This window comes from Hyaena hyaena, unplaced genomic scaffold, assembly GCF_003009895.1.
Source record: "Hyaena hyaena isolate Hyena2069 unplaced genomic scaffold, ASM300989v1 scaffold_184, whole genome shotgun sequence".
In the NCBI taxonomy this organism is placed as follows: Eukaryota; Metazoa; Chordata; class Mammalia; order Carnivora; family Hyaenidae; genus Hyaena; species Hyaena hyaena.
Genome location: NW_024080817.1, coordinates 1068907 through 1087667, shown reverse-complemented (window position 1 = coordinate 1087667; position 18761 = coordinate 1068907). Strand labels below are relative to the sequence as shown.

The 18761-nt window shown below is 36.1% G+C and overlaps 1 protein-coding gene across 2 annotated transcripts in view; it reads right to left on the bottom strand.

The window, feature by feature from the left end:
* The window catches only part of PCMT1 (protein-L-isoaspartate (D-aspartate) O-methyltransferase), a 50572-nt gene that overhangs the window by 12885 nt on the left and 18926 nt on the right, over positions 1-18761 (bottom strand). For both annotated transcript variants that reach the window (XM_039240947.1, XM_039240946.1), the window contains exons 2-6: positions 17603-17707; positions 16366-16397; positions 5792-5896; positions 3424-3544; positions 1446-1531 (exon numbers count right to left, since the gene is read on the bottom strand). In XM_039240947.1, coding sequence (XP_039096878.1) covers positions 1446-1531; positions 3424-3544; positions 5792-5896; positions 16366-16397; positions 17603-17707 — 449 coding nt within the window. The remainder of the gene's footprint in view (positions 1-1445; positions 1532-3423; positions 3545-5791; positions 5897-16365; positions 16398-17602; positions 17708-18761) is intronic.

The window sequence follows — 18761 nt, the reverse complement described above, 5'->3', positions numbered from 1 at the left end:
TCTTTCTACAGTACATCTATTTCTATATGTATGAATACATATATATATATATATATATATATATATTTTTTTTTTTTTTTAATAAACTCTATGCCACACATGGGGCTCAAACTCAGGACCTTGAGGTCAAGATTTGCATGCTCTACTGACAGAGTTAGTCAGGCATCCCCTCTACAGCATATTAATCCTCCAATTTAAATGTGGTTAGGGGCGCCTGGGTGGCCAGTTGGTTGGGCGTCTAACTCAATTTCAGCTCAGGTCATGATCCCAGGGTGGTGGATCAAGTCCCATGTCTGGCTCCACCCTGAGCATGGAGCCTGCTTAAGATTCTCTCTCTCTCTCTCTCTCTCTCTCTCTGCTCTTCTGCCTCTCTTCCTCACTCTCTCCCTCTCTCTAAAATTAAGAAAAAGATAAAAAATAAAAAATAAAATGTGTTAAAACCACTGGTTTAGTTTAGTTTTTTTTTTTTTGAAATAGGCAACACAGCCAGAGAAAATAAGTAATTTTCCCAGTCATTCAACCAATAAGCAGCAAGTCAATGACCAGAACAAGCTCCCTAACTTTTAGCTTCTCATGAACTCATCTACACATATAGAAAAGAACTTTTCCAAACTGAGGAGTGGCTGAGACTGGGCTGAAGAGGCAGTGTCCCTCTCGGCCCCGAGTCATCTAGTCCAGAACTGTGGAAAACTCAGACACCACAGAATCCTAAGATCTCAGTGAACTTAATCAAGGATTATTAAGGGTGACATGTTTATCAGTCTTACTAAAATAAAAAACCAACTCTGTACTTAAATATTTTTTGCTTATGTAATATACAATACTAGAATATCCTTCCCTCTTATCGCAACTATGCAAACCCTACTGTTCTTTAAGATTCAGTTCCAATTCCATTCCTGCATATAGTTTCATTGATGACTCCATTCCATTGCCTCTCTCCCTTGAACTCTTACAGTACGGATTTTCTTAACCCATCAATATGTATTACGTGGCGATGATATGCTATCACATCGTTAATTTCCCTGTTATATGTATGACACTTATATCCAGAATATAAGCTTTGTGAGGGTAAAGTGGATGACAAATACTTCTGGGTCTCACCCATGCACTCAACAATCTTGCATGTTTTGGTATTTAATAAATACCAAGTGATTATCAGATTATAAACTCCAGATGGATTTTCCTAATTCTATTAGAATACTAGTTCTTAAAATAGATCAAACACTGCTTCAAATAAGACAGCTACAAATTGTGATTTAGTAATCTTCAAACCATTTACACAACTCTGTATATGAAAAAAAAACCCTGCGTACTAAGTATAATTAAAATGCATGACATAAAAGTCTAAAAATATTTTGAACATCATCCAGAAGTCATTTCTCTATAAATCTTTTATAGCTTTAGTTGACTAAAGCACAAAAACACAGGGAAAAAACCCAACTCACTGCCTGAGGCACAACTGGGGCTGCAGCTCCTACATGAATAGCATCATAAGGGGCTTCTTCGGCATATCCCATTCTTCCATCTCCCACTGAAAGAAAAGAAATCATGCTTTTAAAAATCTGTTCGGATAGAACTACCCACTGTGAAGAATTATAAGAGGTTTAAAGCAGAGCAAGAGAGACTTAATAAATGATGCTAGGACACCAGGATATTTATATGAGAAAATATATACTTGAACCTCTACCTCTTACATATATAAAAATCAATGTCAGAAAGATCAAAGATCTAAATGTGAAAAGGTAAAATGATAATGCTTCTGAGAAATAACAGAGAGTCATATCTTCATGATTTTAGAGTAGCCTTAAAGAGGACACAGAAAGCAGAAAGAAGCTGGTAAGTCTGATACATTAAAATTAAGTATTTCTATTTATCAAGAAAGTACCAATATGAGTGAAAAGGCAAGCTATGGAGTGGGAGAAGAGATTACAATATGTACAAAAAGACAAAGGGCTAATCTATAGAAGTCTATAAAGAGAAATATGAACAACTGAATAGCTGAAAATGGTCAAACAAAAGAAGCAATGTTCGACCTCACTGGTTAAGAGGAAAATACAAAATTAAAACCATAAAGAGACACTGCTCTATACTCACTAAGTGGGTAAAAAGAAAAATCTAACAGTATCAAGTGTTGATAAGATATAGAGCACAATGTAAACTGGTTCGATCACTTTTAAAAAGTTTTGCAGGGGCGCCTGGGTGGCTCAGTTGGTTGGGCGTCCCACTTTGGCTCAGGTCATGATCTCACAGTTGGTGGGTTCGAGCCCCACGTCGGGCTCTGTGCTAGCTCAGAGCCTGGAGCCTATTTTGGATTCTGTCTCTTCCTCTCTCTCTGACCCCTACCCTGCTCATGCTGTCTCTCTCTCAGAAATAAATAAAACATTAAAAAAATAACAGTATCTATGGTTCCCTACAAACTTACAATAACACTCTACATAAATAAATGCTTGCATTATGAGTGCATATATGCATTTGGTCCTTTGTACACATTTGTTCATAGCAGCTTTCTAATTCCCCAAGTTAGAAACAACTCAAAATATCCATCTGTGGTAGAATAAACACTTTTACGGCAGAATATTATACAGCAATAAAAATTAACCATATGATAAGATGGATGAATCTTACAAATATAACACTGAATGAAAGAAGTCATTTATCATAGACTATATACAGTATGGTTTCATTTATCTAAAGTTCAAAATTAAATCAAACATTGTCTACGGAAGCGCATTAGGTAGTAAATGAACGTAAGTAATGACACTGGTTACCACCAAGGAGCAGGGAAAGAGTTCTGAGGAGGGAAAAGCATGCAGAGGACATGCAAGCTGCCAATAACGTGCCCTTTCTTGATCAGTGTGGTAATTCAAAAGGTGTTTGCTAAGCTTCTCATTTATGCTTTAAGCGTGTTTTGATGTTTGTTGTTTCTTGTAACAGGACAAAGTGTGCTCTCGTGGAAATATGTCCGCTGTATACCACTGAATGGAGAAAAGCAAACTACAGAACAGAACGTAGGAGTCAATTTAAAAAAAAGTGTGTATATGTATATTTATTCACATATATTATGTCTAGAAAAATTAAGAGGGAAAAGGAGGGGGTTTCTTTTTTATCTTACACATTTCTGCACTTTAAATTTTTTATAACAGGCACTTGCCATTTCGCTATTACTTCTTAGAAAGGAATGAAAAAAGAACTCACAACATGAGCATTTTCTGAAACAGTGGACAGTCACGTCACCATCCATGGTCAGAGCAGAGCCAGCCTAACAGTTTACAGTAACTGTTTCCTTACTTACTACTTTAAAGTGAATGTTGGGAAAAAAAAAAAAAAGGCAAAAACTAGCTTGAGTACTATTTAGCTTGCACGGGATCTTCTGAAAATAAAAATTCTCTAGAGAGGAGATTTTTACAGTTTTCTGATACTCACCAACCAGCTGCACTCTCCCGGAAGACAAAAGCATTGGATCATCCTTTTTGACATTATTTATTGAGTCGTCTACTAACTCTTTAATGTGGTCAATTCCTATGACTTTTCCAGCAGATCCAACCTGGAAATGAGGAAATAATTCAATAGCTCACTGGCCTAAATTTGTCTTTCTGAAGTGTCATTAAAGGGTTTCCTCACTTAAAGTCATATTCTACAACGTGAAATGAAAACAGTTCAAGCCTCCAATTATATGGTTATTCAATATACAATAAAATATTTACTAAATATAACTTTCTCAGCTATACCTTTCAAGTGGATAAATCTATTTCAGTAATTAAGCTAGAATAAATTACAACTTGCAATACTAAAAAAAAAAAATCCTCTTTCTTAGATTTCTGAGTATTAAACCCTAAATCTTGAAGTAAGATTTAACTGCCAATATTAAATGGTAGTTTGCACAATCATTTTTAATTTAAATTCCATCTAAAAGTATGGCTTTAGGGAAACTCAAGTGGCTCAGTCAGTTAAGCATCTGACTCTTGATTTCAGCTCAGGTCATGATCCCAGGGTTGTGGGATTGAGCTCCATATCTGGCTCTATGCTGAGCATGGAGCCTGCTTAAGATTTCCCCTCTCCATCCCTCTCTCCTGCTCGCATGCACTAAATAAATAAATAAATAAGTAAATGAATGAATGAATGAATGAATGAATAAATAAATAAATAGGGGCACCTAGGTGGCTCGGTTGGTTAAGCATCCAGCTCTTTGTTTCAACTCAGGTCATAATCTCACAGATCATGAGTGTGAGCCCACTATCAGGCTCTGCATTGACAGCATGGGGCCTGCTTGGGATCCTTTCTCTCCCTCTCTCTGCTCTCTGCTCCCTTTCCTGCTCACCCTCTCTTTCTCTCTCAAAATAGATAGATAAATAAACACATAAATAAATAAGAAATAAAAATAAAAGTGTCACTTTAAATATTAAAATGTTATGTAAAAAATTCTGTAGGAATTTCTGTACCCGATTCTACTGCCATATGCAGAAAATATAAAATACAAAAAAATATTAAAAGGCCCTAAATATAAGTTGTAAAATAACACAATAAAGACTCTGAAGCCAGACTAACTGGGTTCACAGCTAAGCTTCATCACTTATTTATAACTATAGAACCTTGGTAAGTTACTCTGTGAATCAGGTTCCTCAGCTGTAAAATGAGGAGGAAAAGGGTACATACCTCATAGTGATGTGAGAATTAAAAGCACTTAGAACACTGATTAGCACATGGTAAACTTGAGAAAAACATTAACACTTTTAAAAAAGATTACTCAGAAATCTAATGATTTTTAAAAAGTGAAGTTTTCTCTGAAACCATAAATATGTCAAGTATCAAGAACATCACTATTTAAATATTATAACTAAGCTTTGATTTTAAAAAATCTTAATACTCCATTAATGATGGCTTAGCTTCTGTAAAACAAGTAAAACAACTGGGAAAAAAATTACTTGACTCCTTATTATGTAACAGGCACTGTTCTGGATGGATACTTCAGTGAAAAAAAAGAATACAATTCCCACCTCCCTGGAGCTTACATGCTAGTGGTCTGGTCTGCCAATTACATACGTACAGCAGGTTAGACAGATTCTGGTCCAAGATGCATCATCCCTAAATCCCAACTTAACTAGACCAGAACCTTCCTATCTGGCCTCTAGGGATAAGACTTTTCATAATCAGATTGACTTGATTATCTGAGTACAGATAAACTTTTGCTCAAGGTGCCAGAGTAGGCCTCCCAGACTACTGGAGAGTCACTTACCAGATATGCCTCTGGTGATAAAACGTGAAGTAGAATAAACACCACATTTTTCTAAGAGCACTTTTCTTAGAAAGGATAAGCTCTACCCTTTTTCTAATAACCCTGCAAGAGTGTCTGGAAACCAGACTCTCTATACTATTTTCTGCTGGCTGTGAATGCGGAGGAACGCACTTTGGGAACTACTGGTTGCCATCTTGTGATCACAAGCGAAGAGCCTGTCTGAAGCCAACATTTGGAGGAAAGCAAAGCCAAACCAGAACCAGAGAGAAACCCAATGTCGGTAACAACATCCGATCTTCTTTTGAATCCAGCCACACAAAAAGTCAGATACACCCTAGACGTTTCCATTATACAAACCAAGTAAATTCCCTTGTTACCTCTGCCAGTTTGGACTGAACCTTCTGTTACTTGCAACAAGAAAATCCTAAATGATACATATTCCAACTGCTATTTTAATTGGATTAAAAAAAAACACCTCAAAAACTGCTAGTAAAGAAATATACAGCCAAATATATAATATACTTCTGCTGGAGGCAGAATGCAAAATAAAGGTCTTACCATACGTGCAAAACATGCAGTAAGGATTCCACTTCCAGATCCCACATCAAGAGCTTTAGCTCCTTCATGCAATTGATCAAATAGAAGTTCTAGTGCATATGCATGCTGCCAAAAGAAAACAAAGCAAATATTCATTTTTTCAATACTCTGTAAAGTATATATGCCACGGTATATAAACAGAGTTGCCAGTTTCATGCCAATTTTTCTCGTATTGTCATCTACCAAGATAATGAAAACACGACATACTATATACTTTTATAGTGAAGTCTCCACCACACTCCTGTCCCCAACCTTCCCCATCCCTGTCCAGTTTCACTCCCTAAAGGCAACCAATGTTGTCAATTTCTTGTGCTTCCTTCAAAACATATCCATTCTATGTATATACAAGCAAACATGTATCTATTTTTTTCATTTATTATATCTTGAAGAACCTTACTTATCAATACTTAAAAGGCCTGTTCATTCTTTTTTACGGCTCAGGAGTACATTCTTATACGAAATTATTATAATAACAAAAATCCTCCCCCCAAAAAATCCCAAATGAGGGATATTTAAGTTACCTCCAATCTTCTATAATAAAATAAACAAAATAATCTTAAAACTTATAGTTGTAGGGGCTCCTGGGTCGCTCAGTCTGTTGAGCGTCTAACTCTTGATTTAGGCTCAGGGTTGTGGGAGTCAGCCCCATGTTGGGCTCTGTGCTGAGCATGGAGCATGCTTAAGACTCTGTCTCTCTCCCAGGGTGCCTGGGTGGCTCAGCTGGTTAAGTGTCTAACTTCGGCTCAGGTCACAATCTTGCAGTTTGTGGGTTCGAACACCGTGTCGGGCAATGTGCTGCTCAGAGCCTAGAGCCTGGTTTGGATTCTGTGTCTCCCTCTTTCTCCGCCCCTCCCCTCCTGGCTCTCTCTCTCTCTCTCAAAAATAAATAAACATTAAAAATAAATAAATAAAAAAGATTCTCTCTCTCTCCATCTGCCCCTCTCCCCTGCTTGCACACGGTCTCTCTCAAAAATAAAATTTTAAACAGGGTATACATATTCTGTTATTCTTCAAATGATTACTAGTATTTTTAGAATCCATTTATTATAAAAATGATTATATTGTACCCTTTAAAAGGGTATAATGTCTTTATAAATTCTTAGAATTGAGGGGGTCAAAGGATATACATTTTTATGTTTATAGTATATATAAATTATTAATCAAATGAAATCCTATGGGTTATAAACTTACATTTCAGTGCTTTTCCAAAATATGAAGTTAGAACTAATAAATGCTTAAAAAAAAAAACAATGAATGTTATCTCAAAAGCTGTCTTTAAATGTCTGCTTATGTTCAGTATTAAAAATCATCAGATCCAGTATCAATAAACATTACTAGATCATGGCTGATAAAAATACATATTCATGAATCCATAGTGATAATAAGTAAATACATACTCTATACAGATATAAATAGGAGAGTAAGGGGAAGCTATCTCAATCAATTCATATTGATGAAATGATGAACTCAGGAAATTGCCATTTGGCAACCACTTCAGTAATAACTGATTCAGCAAAAATAATGGATGCTGAAACTAGTAGTAATCATTTGAGGAATAACAGGCTATTTACATAATCTCAAAGTATTTACCCAAAACACTTATTAAATTATAAAAATGAAAACTGTAGTGGAATTCAGAAAAAAGTTTCTCAGTGGAGAAACCTGACACTACCTTAATCAGATGATCAAAATTGCATCACTAATAATGGGACACATTGACATCATATGGCAACTGTTAAAATACATCCCTTCTGGAATATTCCAGGCAAAAATGCATAACCCATATCTGATCATGAGGAAATAGGAGATAAACCCAAATTGAGGAACATTCTAGAAAATAACTGGCCTGTATTCACAAAAACTTTCAAGACCATAAAAGAAAAGAGTAAGGAACTGTTTCAGATTAAAGAAGACTAAAAAGACATGACAACCGAATGAAACTCTAGTTCTGTAATTAATTTTTTTCCAGTAAAGGACCTAACCAGAACAACTGATGAAATTTAAGTAAGGTCTGTCAACTGGCTAACAGTGTTGTATTAATGTTCATTTCCTGATTTTGATACTGTGGTTATTAAGAATGTCCCATTTTTAAAGGTAAAGAGCATTCTATCCACAAATTATTCCCAAAGAGTTCATTAAAAAGGAAATACATATATTTCATATACATATACAAAAAAAAAGAGAAAGAATGAAAAAAGGATAAAGAAAATGTAGTAAGGTTAACATTTGGGGAATATGGGTAAAAAGTACATAGGAATTACTTGTACTATTCTTACAACTTTTCTGTAAGTCTGAAATTCTGTTAAAAGAAAAAAGTTTTTAAGCATCAGAAACAGGTAATGTTCAAAATAGAGGACAGACTGGAAACTCCCTACTTAGAAAACTAATTTACGTGACCAAAAGGTTGGGGTAGAGGGGACAAGTACCAATAGGAAACAATCTTAACCAAGTTTAGAATATGGGAAATTCTACAGGACAAATGGGTGAGTTTTGTCCATAAATAAGAAGTATTAAAAAAAAAAAAAAGGAGACTTTTAAAATTAAAAGATACTGGGGCGCCTGGGTGGCTCAGTCAGTTAAGTGTCCGACTACAGCTCAGGTCATGATCTCATGGTTCATGGGTTTGAGCCCCACATCAGGTTCTGTGCTGACAGCTCAGAGCCTGGAGCCTGTTTCAGATTCTGTGTCTCCCTCTCTCTGTGCCCCTGCCCCACTCCTGCTCTGTCTTTGTCTCAAAATTAAATTTAAAAAATCCAAAAAAAAAAAATAATAAATTAAAAGATATACTAAGAAGACTGAAAAAGACTGAAAAGATGTAATGTCTGGACCTTGTTTGAATCCTGATTTAAGCAAATCAACCGGAAAACAACTTTTTGGAAACATCTGGTAAAGTTTGAACATGGACTAGTTTTTAAGATAACATAACATACCAAGGAACATTGTTAGGTACGATATAATATTGTGGCTGTTTTTAAAGTCATCAAATTTATATTTAAGTAATATTGAGGGGTGAATAATACTATGTTTTGAGGTTTGTGTTTAAATAGTTCAGCAAGAGGAAGACAAAATAAAAATAAAACAAGATTAATAAATTTTGGGTAATTATTAAAGGTGATGATGGCTACATGAGTGTTCATTATAGTATTCTATTTGCATATGCGGTGTTGGAAACTTTCCATATTAAAAAGTTAAAAAAGAAAAAGTTAAGGCTACTATTCCACAACTAACATAAAATGGGCAAAAGGCCTTTAACAGATACAGTCACACACAATCCAATGGTTTTCAAACAGTGTTCCAGAAAATCATTAATATTCCACAGAACCCCTTGAGGGATAACACACAAATGTACACTGAGGGAGGGGTGTGTTTTGGGAAAAGAGTAATAGAGAACTAATTTTACCAATTTTCCACAAAGAATGCTTTGCAAAAGAGGCTCTTGTCTAAAGAGTGAAAAACATTGGTACTATGAAAAAGTTCTGGATTAAACATCAGAAGTAACTTTCATCAGATTCTTATAACAACCAGTTATGAGGTTTAATAATTACTATTAATAATAAGATAACAAGTATCACACTATAGGAACATGGAAGTAACCAAAGAAACAAAATAACTCCCCTAATACTTGGCTTTCCTGATCCAGAAATCAAAGAACAATAAGGGACTTCTTTAAGATGCCAATTCCCAATTTATATGCAGTACTATACCATTTTAATTCCAAAAGAAACCCAGGAATATTTTTTCAGCAGTATGTCTGTACAAGATTTGCTTTTTAAAAGGGGAGTATGCTGAGTTATCGTCTGGGCCTTCAATCACAATTATTAGCATTTTTAATGCTTTTATCACCCTAGCTAAAATTTTTCTGGATAACCCATGTTTATTTCTAATTCCCAAATTAACAGTTATTTAAAAGTTTTTTTAACTTAAGTGTCTGACTTCAGCTCACGTCATGATCTCAGGGTTCGTGAGTTTGAGCCCTGTGTTGGGCTCTGTGCTGACAGCTCGGAGCCCAGAGCCTGCTTCAGAGTCTGTGTCTCCTTCTCCCTCTGCCCCTCCCCAACTCACGCTCTGTCTCTTTCTCAAAAATAAACAAACACAAGGGTGCTTGGTTAAGCGTCCGACTTTGGCTCAGGTCATGATTTCACAGTTCAGGAGTTCGAGCCCCGTGTCAGGCTCTGTGCTGACAGCTCAGAGCCTGGAGCCTGTTTCGGATTCTGTGTCTTCTTCTCTCTCTGCCCCTCCCCCACTCATGCTCTGTCTTGCTCTCTCTTACAAAGAAATATACATTAAAAAAATAACATTTAAAAATATTTTTAAAGTTTTTTTAATAATTATGGAAAATTTCAAACCCACAAACACAATGAATACCCTTTTTTTCTCATATACAGTCACCAATTGTTTATATATTGTGCCATACTGTTTTTCCAAACTATCTGAAAATAGGCTGTAGACATTAGGATACTTCACAGCAAAATACTTCAGCGTGCACATGCCAAAAAAAAAAGCCTAGGACACCTCCCTCTGCAACCACATCACCATTACCACACTTGTGAAAATCATCAATTTATTATCATCCAACATATGCACTGTACTCAAATTTCCTCAACTGTCCCTAAAATGTCCTTTATAACTGTTTTTACCCTAATCCATTCAAGGATTATGCATTTTATTTGTCAAAGTAAAATAATTTTCCCTTCAATTCTCCTCCCCACCTACTACTTTTCTGTTCTGCAGAACACTGACTACTGAGGCACCGGGGTGGCCCAGTCAGTTAAGGGTCCTACCCTTGATTTCAGCTCAGGTCCTGATCTCACAGCTCATGAGTTTGACCCCATGTTGGGCTCTGCACTGAGAGCATGGAGCCTACTTGAGATTCTTTCTCCCTTTCTCTTTGCCCCTTTCCTGCTGTCTGTCTCACAAAATAAATAAATAAGCTTTTAAAAAAAAAAAAAGAAAAACTGAGCCACCCAGGCACCCCCTCTAATTGTTTTAGATTAATTGATGATTTCTGCCCAATTTAATCATTATATTGAATTTTTAAAAATAGTAATTTTTTTTAATTTTACTTATTTTTAAAACGTATTTATTTTTTAATGTTTCTTTATTTTGAGAGAGAGAGTGAGAGTGCACACAAGCAGGGGAGAGGCAGAGACAGAAGGGGAGTGAGAATCCCAAGCAGGCTCCACACTGTTAGTGCAGAGCCCAATGTTGGCTCAAACTCACGAACCAAGAGATCATGACCGGAGCACTGAAATCAAGAGTTGGACACTTAGCCAACTAAGCCACCCAGGTGCCCCCCAAATAGTGATTTTTTAAAAAATTCTACTATTCCCTTCATATGTATTATTGGCATTCTTCTGTTTTTCATTTTTGGTCTTGCTTTTAATCTTTATGAACTCATGGACTTTTGTTTCTGATTCACTATGTTACAATATGTTATCTTCATTATGTATCATTTTCCCCAATCTTCAAATTATCTCCAACTGGCCTCTGGCAGTCTCTTTAAACCTGCTCCTATGTCCTTCCAACATCATCCATCAACCTTTGATAGATTTTCTTACTTCCCAATATTCAGCCACTTCTCCAAGGAGCTTTAGTCTCTTTAGGGAGAAATGATACTTAGGACTCAATATCTGCATGCTAAGTGTGCTCACTGCTACTGGGATGCCATTTTAACACTTTGCTTTTAATCACCTGCACAATACACATATCACATTTTCAACTGAGCCTTTGGAAAATATTCCAGAGTTATAGTTACTTCCAAGTCTGCGATTTTAAAGTTCATTAAATAGAGATGTTATTTCTCTTTGCTCATTTCTCTTATAATACTTCTAAGATCTATGCAATAAATAAGATCACAAATGTTTGTTCACATTACAATGTTTGTTCATATGTACAATTAATATTATTTCATTCTACTCAAATCCTGGTTCCGCAAGCATCAAAGGACATGGTATTATAACTGCCTGCACACATGTACGTAGGTATAGCTCTACTGCGTAACTGTATACATACCCATAAATACACACGTTTTCTTTATTAACAGACATAGATAAGGAAATATAAGTGATTAAAAATGCAGCCTTTTTGTAAGAAAATTCTCATAAGAGCTATGACATAGATGAACCTTGAGGACATTACACTAAGTGAAATAAAACAGTCATAAAAAAACCAATATTATATGATTCCACTTATGAGGTATCCAGTAGTCAAACTCTTAAAGATAGAAAATAGAATTATTATCTATAATAATAATAGATCACCTGGGGCTAGGAAGACCAGGAAATGGGAAATTATTGTTGAATGGGTACAGAGTTTTAGTTTTGCAAGATGAAAAGAGTTTTGGAGACTGGTTACACAACACTATCAAAGTATTTAATACTACTGAACTATATGCTTATAAAATGGTTAAGGGGCACCTGAGTGGCTTCAGTCAGTTGAGCATCTCACTCTTGATTCTGGCTCAGGTCATGATCTCACAGTCATGAGGTCAAGCCCTATAGCAGCCCCTGTGCTAAATGTGAAGCCTGCTTGGGATTCTCTCTCTCCCTCTCTTGCTCTGCCCCTCCGTTGGTCATGTGTACCTGTGCTCTCTCTCTCTCAAAAAATAAACATTAAAAAAAAGGGTTAAGGTTTAGTAAGTTTTATGTTATATGCATTATACCACAATTATGTTTTAAATGCATCCTTTTCCTCAAAGACAACTCAACTAAGAAACAGAAAAGGATATGAATAGACATTTCTCCAAAGATCTACAAATGGTCAATTAACACATGAAAAGATGTTCAATATCATTACCAGTAGGGCAATGAAGTCAAAACCACAATAATATACCACTTCACAGCTTCTAGGATGGATAAAATAAAGAAAGCACACAATAACAAGTGTTGACAAGAAAACGGAGAAACTGAAACCCCCATCTGTATGCTGCTGGTACCAATGTAAAACAGTGAAGCCATCTGGAAAACAGTTGGCCATTCCTCAAAATGTTAAATAAAGAATCACCATACGATCTCCCAATTCCATTCCTAAGAACTGAAAACACACATGCACACAAAAGCCTGTACTTTAATGTTCTTAGTAGGATTAATCACAGTAGCTAGAAAGTGGGAACAACCCAAATGTCTACCAACTGACAAGAAAGCAAAGTGTGGTATATTCATACAATGGAGTATTACTCTGCAAGAAAAAGAAATGAAGTAGTGATGCATGCTACAATACAAACCTTGAAAATACTGCAAAGATAAAAAGCCAGTTGCAAAATGCTACATATTGTATCATTCCATTTATGCTAAATGTCCAGAAGAGACAGAGGTAAAAAGCACGTTAGTAGTTGCCAGGACCTTGCCAGATGAGGAGGGGTGGGAATTGGCTGCTATGAGTACAGCATTAAGTTTTGAGCTGAGGAAAATGTTGTGAAATTAGAATAGTGGTGATGTTTGTACAACTCTGAATAGACTAAAAACCATAGAATTATAGACTTTAAAGGGGTGAATTTTACAGTGTGTGAATTGTAGCTTACTAAAGTTTTAATTAACTAATTTATTTTTTTTTGGTCAAAAAAAGGCATCCTCTGCCATAGAGTTATTGCCATGTTTTCTTTGGCAGTGAACTGGATACTCAGCACCAAGCTTCAGGGGAAAAGAAAAATCCATGCAGTATTTTCTTTAATATCTGAAGACATTCCCCTCCAGTCAATTTCCCAAACATGTGAGATACCAATTCTTCAAAATAACTTTGAGAATTAAATGAATGCTTCTACATAAATCTTTTGCTTTGAGGTGTACTTCAAACTGCTTGCAGGAATTTTAAGACTACACTTGTTTTAAATTATTCATTTCTTTTAATAGTTAATGCATTAAAAAAAAAAACCCTTCCTATATCATGTTTTAGAAAATAAAAGGGGAGCCTGGGTGGCTCAGTCAGTTAAGCATCTGACTTCGGCTCAAGTCATGATCTCAAGGTTCAGGAGTTTGAGCCCCACGTCAGGCTCTGTGCTGACAGCCCAGAGCCTGAAGCCTGCTTGGGATTCTGTGTCTCCCTTTCTCTCTGCCCCTTCCCTGCTCACGGCTGCCTCTCTCTCTCTCTCAGAAATAAACATTAAAAAAATTGTTTTTAATAAAAAAAGAAAAAAAAGAAAAGAAAAAAACAAAGGAGGAGGAATCTGGCTGTCTGTCAGAAGCGACTCTTGATCTGGGGGGTTGGGAGTTTGAGCTTTGGGTGTAGAGATACCTTAAGTAAATAAATAAACTTAAAAAAAGGGAAGAAGAAAACAGAAAGAAATTGATAACATACAGAGTGCAGAGTGAAAAGCAGATCTTACTTTCGCTCAAATCCTTCCAATCATCTAATTCTGACCTTAGAAGAAACCAGTCTTGGTTTTGATGCCTACAGGAAGACATATGTATACATGTGCAGGTTTGATTTTTGTCTGTTACAGAATACTCCAAACACTCTTCTGTACTCTACTATTATACTTAATGTTTGCTGAACATCTTGCCATCCTGGTCCCTATAGAGACTACTCATTTAACAGCTTCACAGTATTTTACTGTATGGAAGTACTATAATTATTAACCACCAACTATTAATGGACTATTCGTGATCACTTTTTGTTTTTGTTTTTTTGCTATTATAAATAATGTAGAATGAACATTGTTAGTCATTTTGTACCTATAAAAAATATTATTCAAGGATAAATATCTTGAAAGAAAACTGAAGAGTGTAAGGTGTATTTATTTCACATTTCATAGATATGCCAAATTGCTTTCCAACACTACCAATGTACTCTCAACAAAAAAGTATATTAATTGTCAGCTTCCCCTTTCCAGTACAAAGTATTAAGCTTTTTGATCTCTGACAATTTGTTCATGAAAAATGGCACTTTACTACAATACTAATGTGTAATTTACTAAGTATATAAATATAAATGAAAATAACGTCTTTTCATTTGTTTAAGCGCTAATGTCATCTGTATTTCTTCTTCTATGAATTATCATTTTTGTACTCTACCTATAGAACCCCTCAGTTTTTCCTCTTTTAATTTTGCTTATAACATTTTTTTCTCTGCAGAAATCCAAAATTAAAAAAAAAAATTTTAACGTTTATTTATTTTGCAGAGAGAGACAAAGTGCAAGTGGGGGAGGGGCAGAGAGAGAGGGAGACAGAATCTGCAGCAGATTCTAGGCTCCGCGCTATCAGCATAGAACCCAACATGGGGCTTGAACTCAGACTGTGAGATCATGACCTGAGCTGAAGTCAGATGCTTAGCCGACTGAGCCATCCGGGTACGCCAGAAATCCCAAATTTTTATGTTGCAAAATATATCAGGTTTTTTCATGACTTCTTTGTCTTTTGTCATGTTTTATTTTTATTTTTTAATGTTTATTTATTTTTGAGAGAGAGAGAGACAGAGACAGAGCATGAGTGGGGAAGGGGCAGAAGAGAGGGAAACAGAATCTGAAGCAGGCTCCAGGCTCTAGGCTGTCAGCACAGAGCCCGACGTGGGGCTTGAACCCATGACCCATGAGATCATGAAGTGAGCTGAAGTCGGACACTTAACCGACTAAGCTACCTGGGTGCCTCTTGTCATGTTTTAAGAAGGCATTTCTATTTAAGGCTAATAAATAATAATTTCCCTACATGTTCTTCTAGTATAATTAACAATTCATCATATATGTGAATTTATTTTGATAAAAGAAGCCTTTACGCTTAAATAAGAGCTTATCCAACCCCAAATACTTTCAGAGAATCAGAAAAGCTATTGTTTTTTTCTCCAAAAACCAACAGAGTCCTCATTCAAATAACTGACATTTAAAACCCAACAAAATTCCCAACAGATTGAAAATGTTAGATAACTTAAAATAGGTCCTTCTCAAAGCTATAGTTTCATAGCTGCAATACTTTGACCAGTCCCGAATGAATTTTCCAAATAAAGTATTAAATAAAAGAAATAATATTCAACTTGAGATTTCTACAACATGTCCATTGGATCATTTAAAATACTCTTTCCAGGGGCGCCTGGGTGGCTCAGTCGGTTAAGCGCCAGACTTCAGCTCAGGTCGTGATCTCACGGTTCGTGGGCTCGAGCCCCGCGTTGGGCTCTGTGCTGACAGCTAGCTCAGAGCCTGGAGCCTGTTTCAGATTCTGTGTCTCCCTCTCTCTCTGACCCTCCCCTGTTCATGCTGTCTGTCTGTCTGTCTGTCTCTCTCAGAAAAAAATAAAACATAAAAAAAATAAAAAATAAAATAAAATACTCTCTCCCTTAATTCACTCATCACTAAATAACCTTTTATATCCAATTTTTACATGATTAGATACCAATGACAACCAACAAAACTTTAATGACATCCCTACCAAGAAGGCTTCCTTCTACAGATCATGGATTAAGAAGAGGCTCATTACCAACTGAAATAACTCAGAGATGATAAAACTGATGTAATTAAGTTTAACTTTCTTTAAACCTTTTTTACTGAAAAAAAAATGATCTTAGAGGAAAAATGTGATCCATTTGTGCCCAAATGACCAAAGTTAACTTACCATGTGTGGAGCACTGATTGTTGCTTGGAAACCTGCAAAAGAAGAAGAGAACTACTGACACATCCAGCTGCAAAAACGTACCAGTGAAACTCCTTTCCTCACATCCATAAATTCTTTGTCATAAAATATTTTTTGTTTTTATGATCTCAAGAAAATATAACTTTAATTTTGCATTTTAGAGTACTGTCAAGTAGCAATTAAAAAAAGAAAATACAATTACGCCAAAAGCTAATGCACTCTTCTAGTACAACGCTCCGCTATTTCTAAAAATGTCTTCTCTCGTATAGTTAGCTAAGAAAGTAAAAATGTCAAGAAGTTGAGTTGGTAAGTTTATGGCTTGTTTTCTTCTCCTGCTTTATAAAAAGAAAACACACTTCCATATACAACAGGTATGCAAAACCTTTGCAAAGTGAGTTGCTTCACATTTCTGGCAACTTCTTGAGCAACTAACTGGCAATCAAAGTAGCTTAAGACACTAGTAACTACTTCCATTTACTCTTTATACTATCACCTGATGGTAATTCACATCCTTTTTGTAGTGTTTAGCTTTCAAGTTTTTTCTCCCAGTGCTGCTTTCTCAAAACTTATTTACCTGCTTCTGCATCTGAAGCAATTTTCACTGAGCGGTGGTAGCAGGTGCCTTCGGGGTTCAGAAGCTCCCCAGGATCTTCTCTGCTGACTGTTACAGTGCTTCGAAAGGAGAAAGCATGGCGGCTGGCCCACAGGATCCTGAGGCACTTCTAAGCCTCAAAGGCGCCCACTGCCAAGGCTCAGCAGTTCAGCAAAAACTGCTTCAGGAGAAGGAGTTAAATAAATAACTTTCTGAAACCAAGCACAAACCAAAAGATTCAGGGCAAGTGAAGCAGAGAAATCAATAAACACTTTATTAAACTTACTTCCTTTAATATTGATCGAAAAAACTGATATTAATGTGAAAAACAACCTCAATCAACATCAAGGCCCTAAAGAGCACTCAGCTTAAATTTTCAAAGTATGTTTTAAGAAGAATGTTTAAAATTATTCTTTATATATTATATAGTTTGAGAAAACAGAAAAGATACTTGATATACATAACATCATTTTATTGAAATGGCTATGTTAGGGATTATGAAACTTACTCTGGCATTAAATTCAAACTAGCAAGGTAATAATATCTGTGTCCCAACTGAATTTTACTTAACAAAATTATACAGTAAATGAGCAAAAATGTGACATTTCCAGAAATCCAGAAGCTTACCTATTGATTGTGGAGAATCCATATAAGGGTTACATTTTGCATAGTGGGAGCGGTCTGTGGCCAGCATTACTTCAAATACTTTATCTGTTTTGATGATTCCATTTTCTGAAACGAATGAGGCAAACATTAAGCTGGGAGATGATTAGACATAATTTAGAATAATTACTCTGGTTGCACTGTAGAGACTGGATTGGAAGAGAGGAAGACTGGCAGTTGTTGCAATGGCCCAGGTAAACACAACCTGGTTCTCAGTGACGATAGTAAGGATGAAGAAAAGCAGGATTTGAGTTATATTCAATAGGTAATGTATACCTAACTAGCTAGCTTTGGAGGGAGAACGGGGTAATGGTTGAGATGCTGATGTCATACACTGATTTGAGAAATCCTGGAGAAGGAGCAGAGTTAAGGAGAAAAAGATAACTTACTTATTGAGTTAAGGGCTAAAGAGCACACAGGCGGCGATATGTAGCAGTCCACTGAACACGTGGATCTGGAGCTCAGGAAAGAGATCTAGGATAGTGATAAAGATTTCTAGTTATACAGATGGTAACTGAAGCAATGGAAGTGAAATAAGTAGCCAGGGAAGATTACACAGAGAAGAAAAACAAAAGTGAACACTGAAGAGATGTGCAAATGAAGCAGAACCTTCAAAGATTATGACAAAGAGCAGCCAAAAAAGGGTAGATGAAATCAAGTAGATAAACTGCTACAAAGCCCAAGGGAAAAAGAAGTTTTCAAGAAGGAAAGCAGGGTCAATAATGATTATATTTGGGGCACCTGGGTGGCTCAGTCGGTTAAGCATCCGACTTCAACTCAGGTCATGATCTCACAGTTTGTGGGTTCCAGCCCCCTGTGCTGACAGCCAGCTCAGAGCCTGGAGCCTGTTTCAGATTCTGTCTCCCCCTCTCTCTCTGCCCTTCCCCTGCTCATGCTGTCTCTCTCTCTCTCAGAAATAAATAAAATTTTTAAAAATATGATTATATTTGGGTCCCCCAACTATTAATTCTTTAAGATTAAATACAATACGTTAAACCTGAATAACCTTCGTGGTATGATGTTGTTATTCAGTAAGACCCTTATTAACTCACTCAGTAAGTTTACTGTCTAATACATACCAGACACAATGATATATGCTTAGGATTATACAAATAAACAAGAT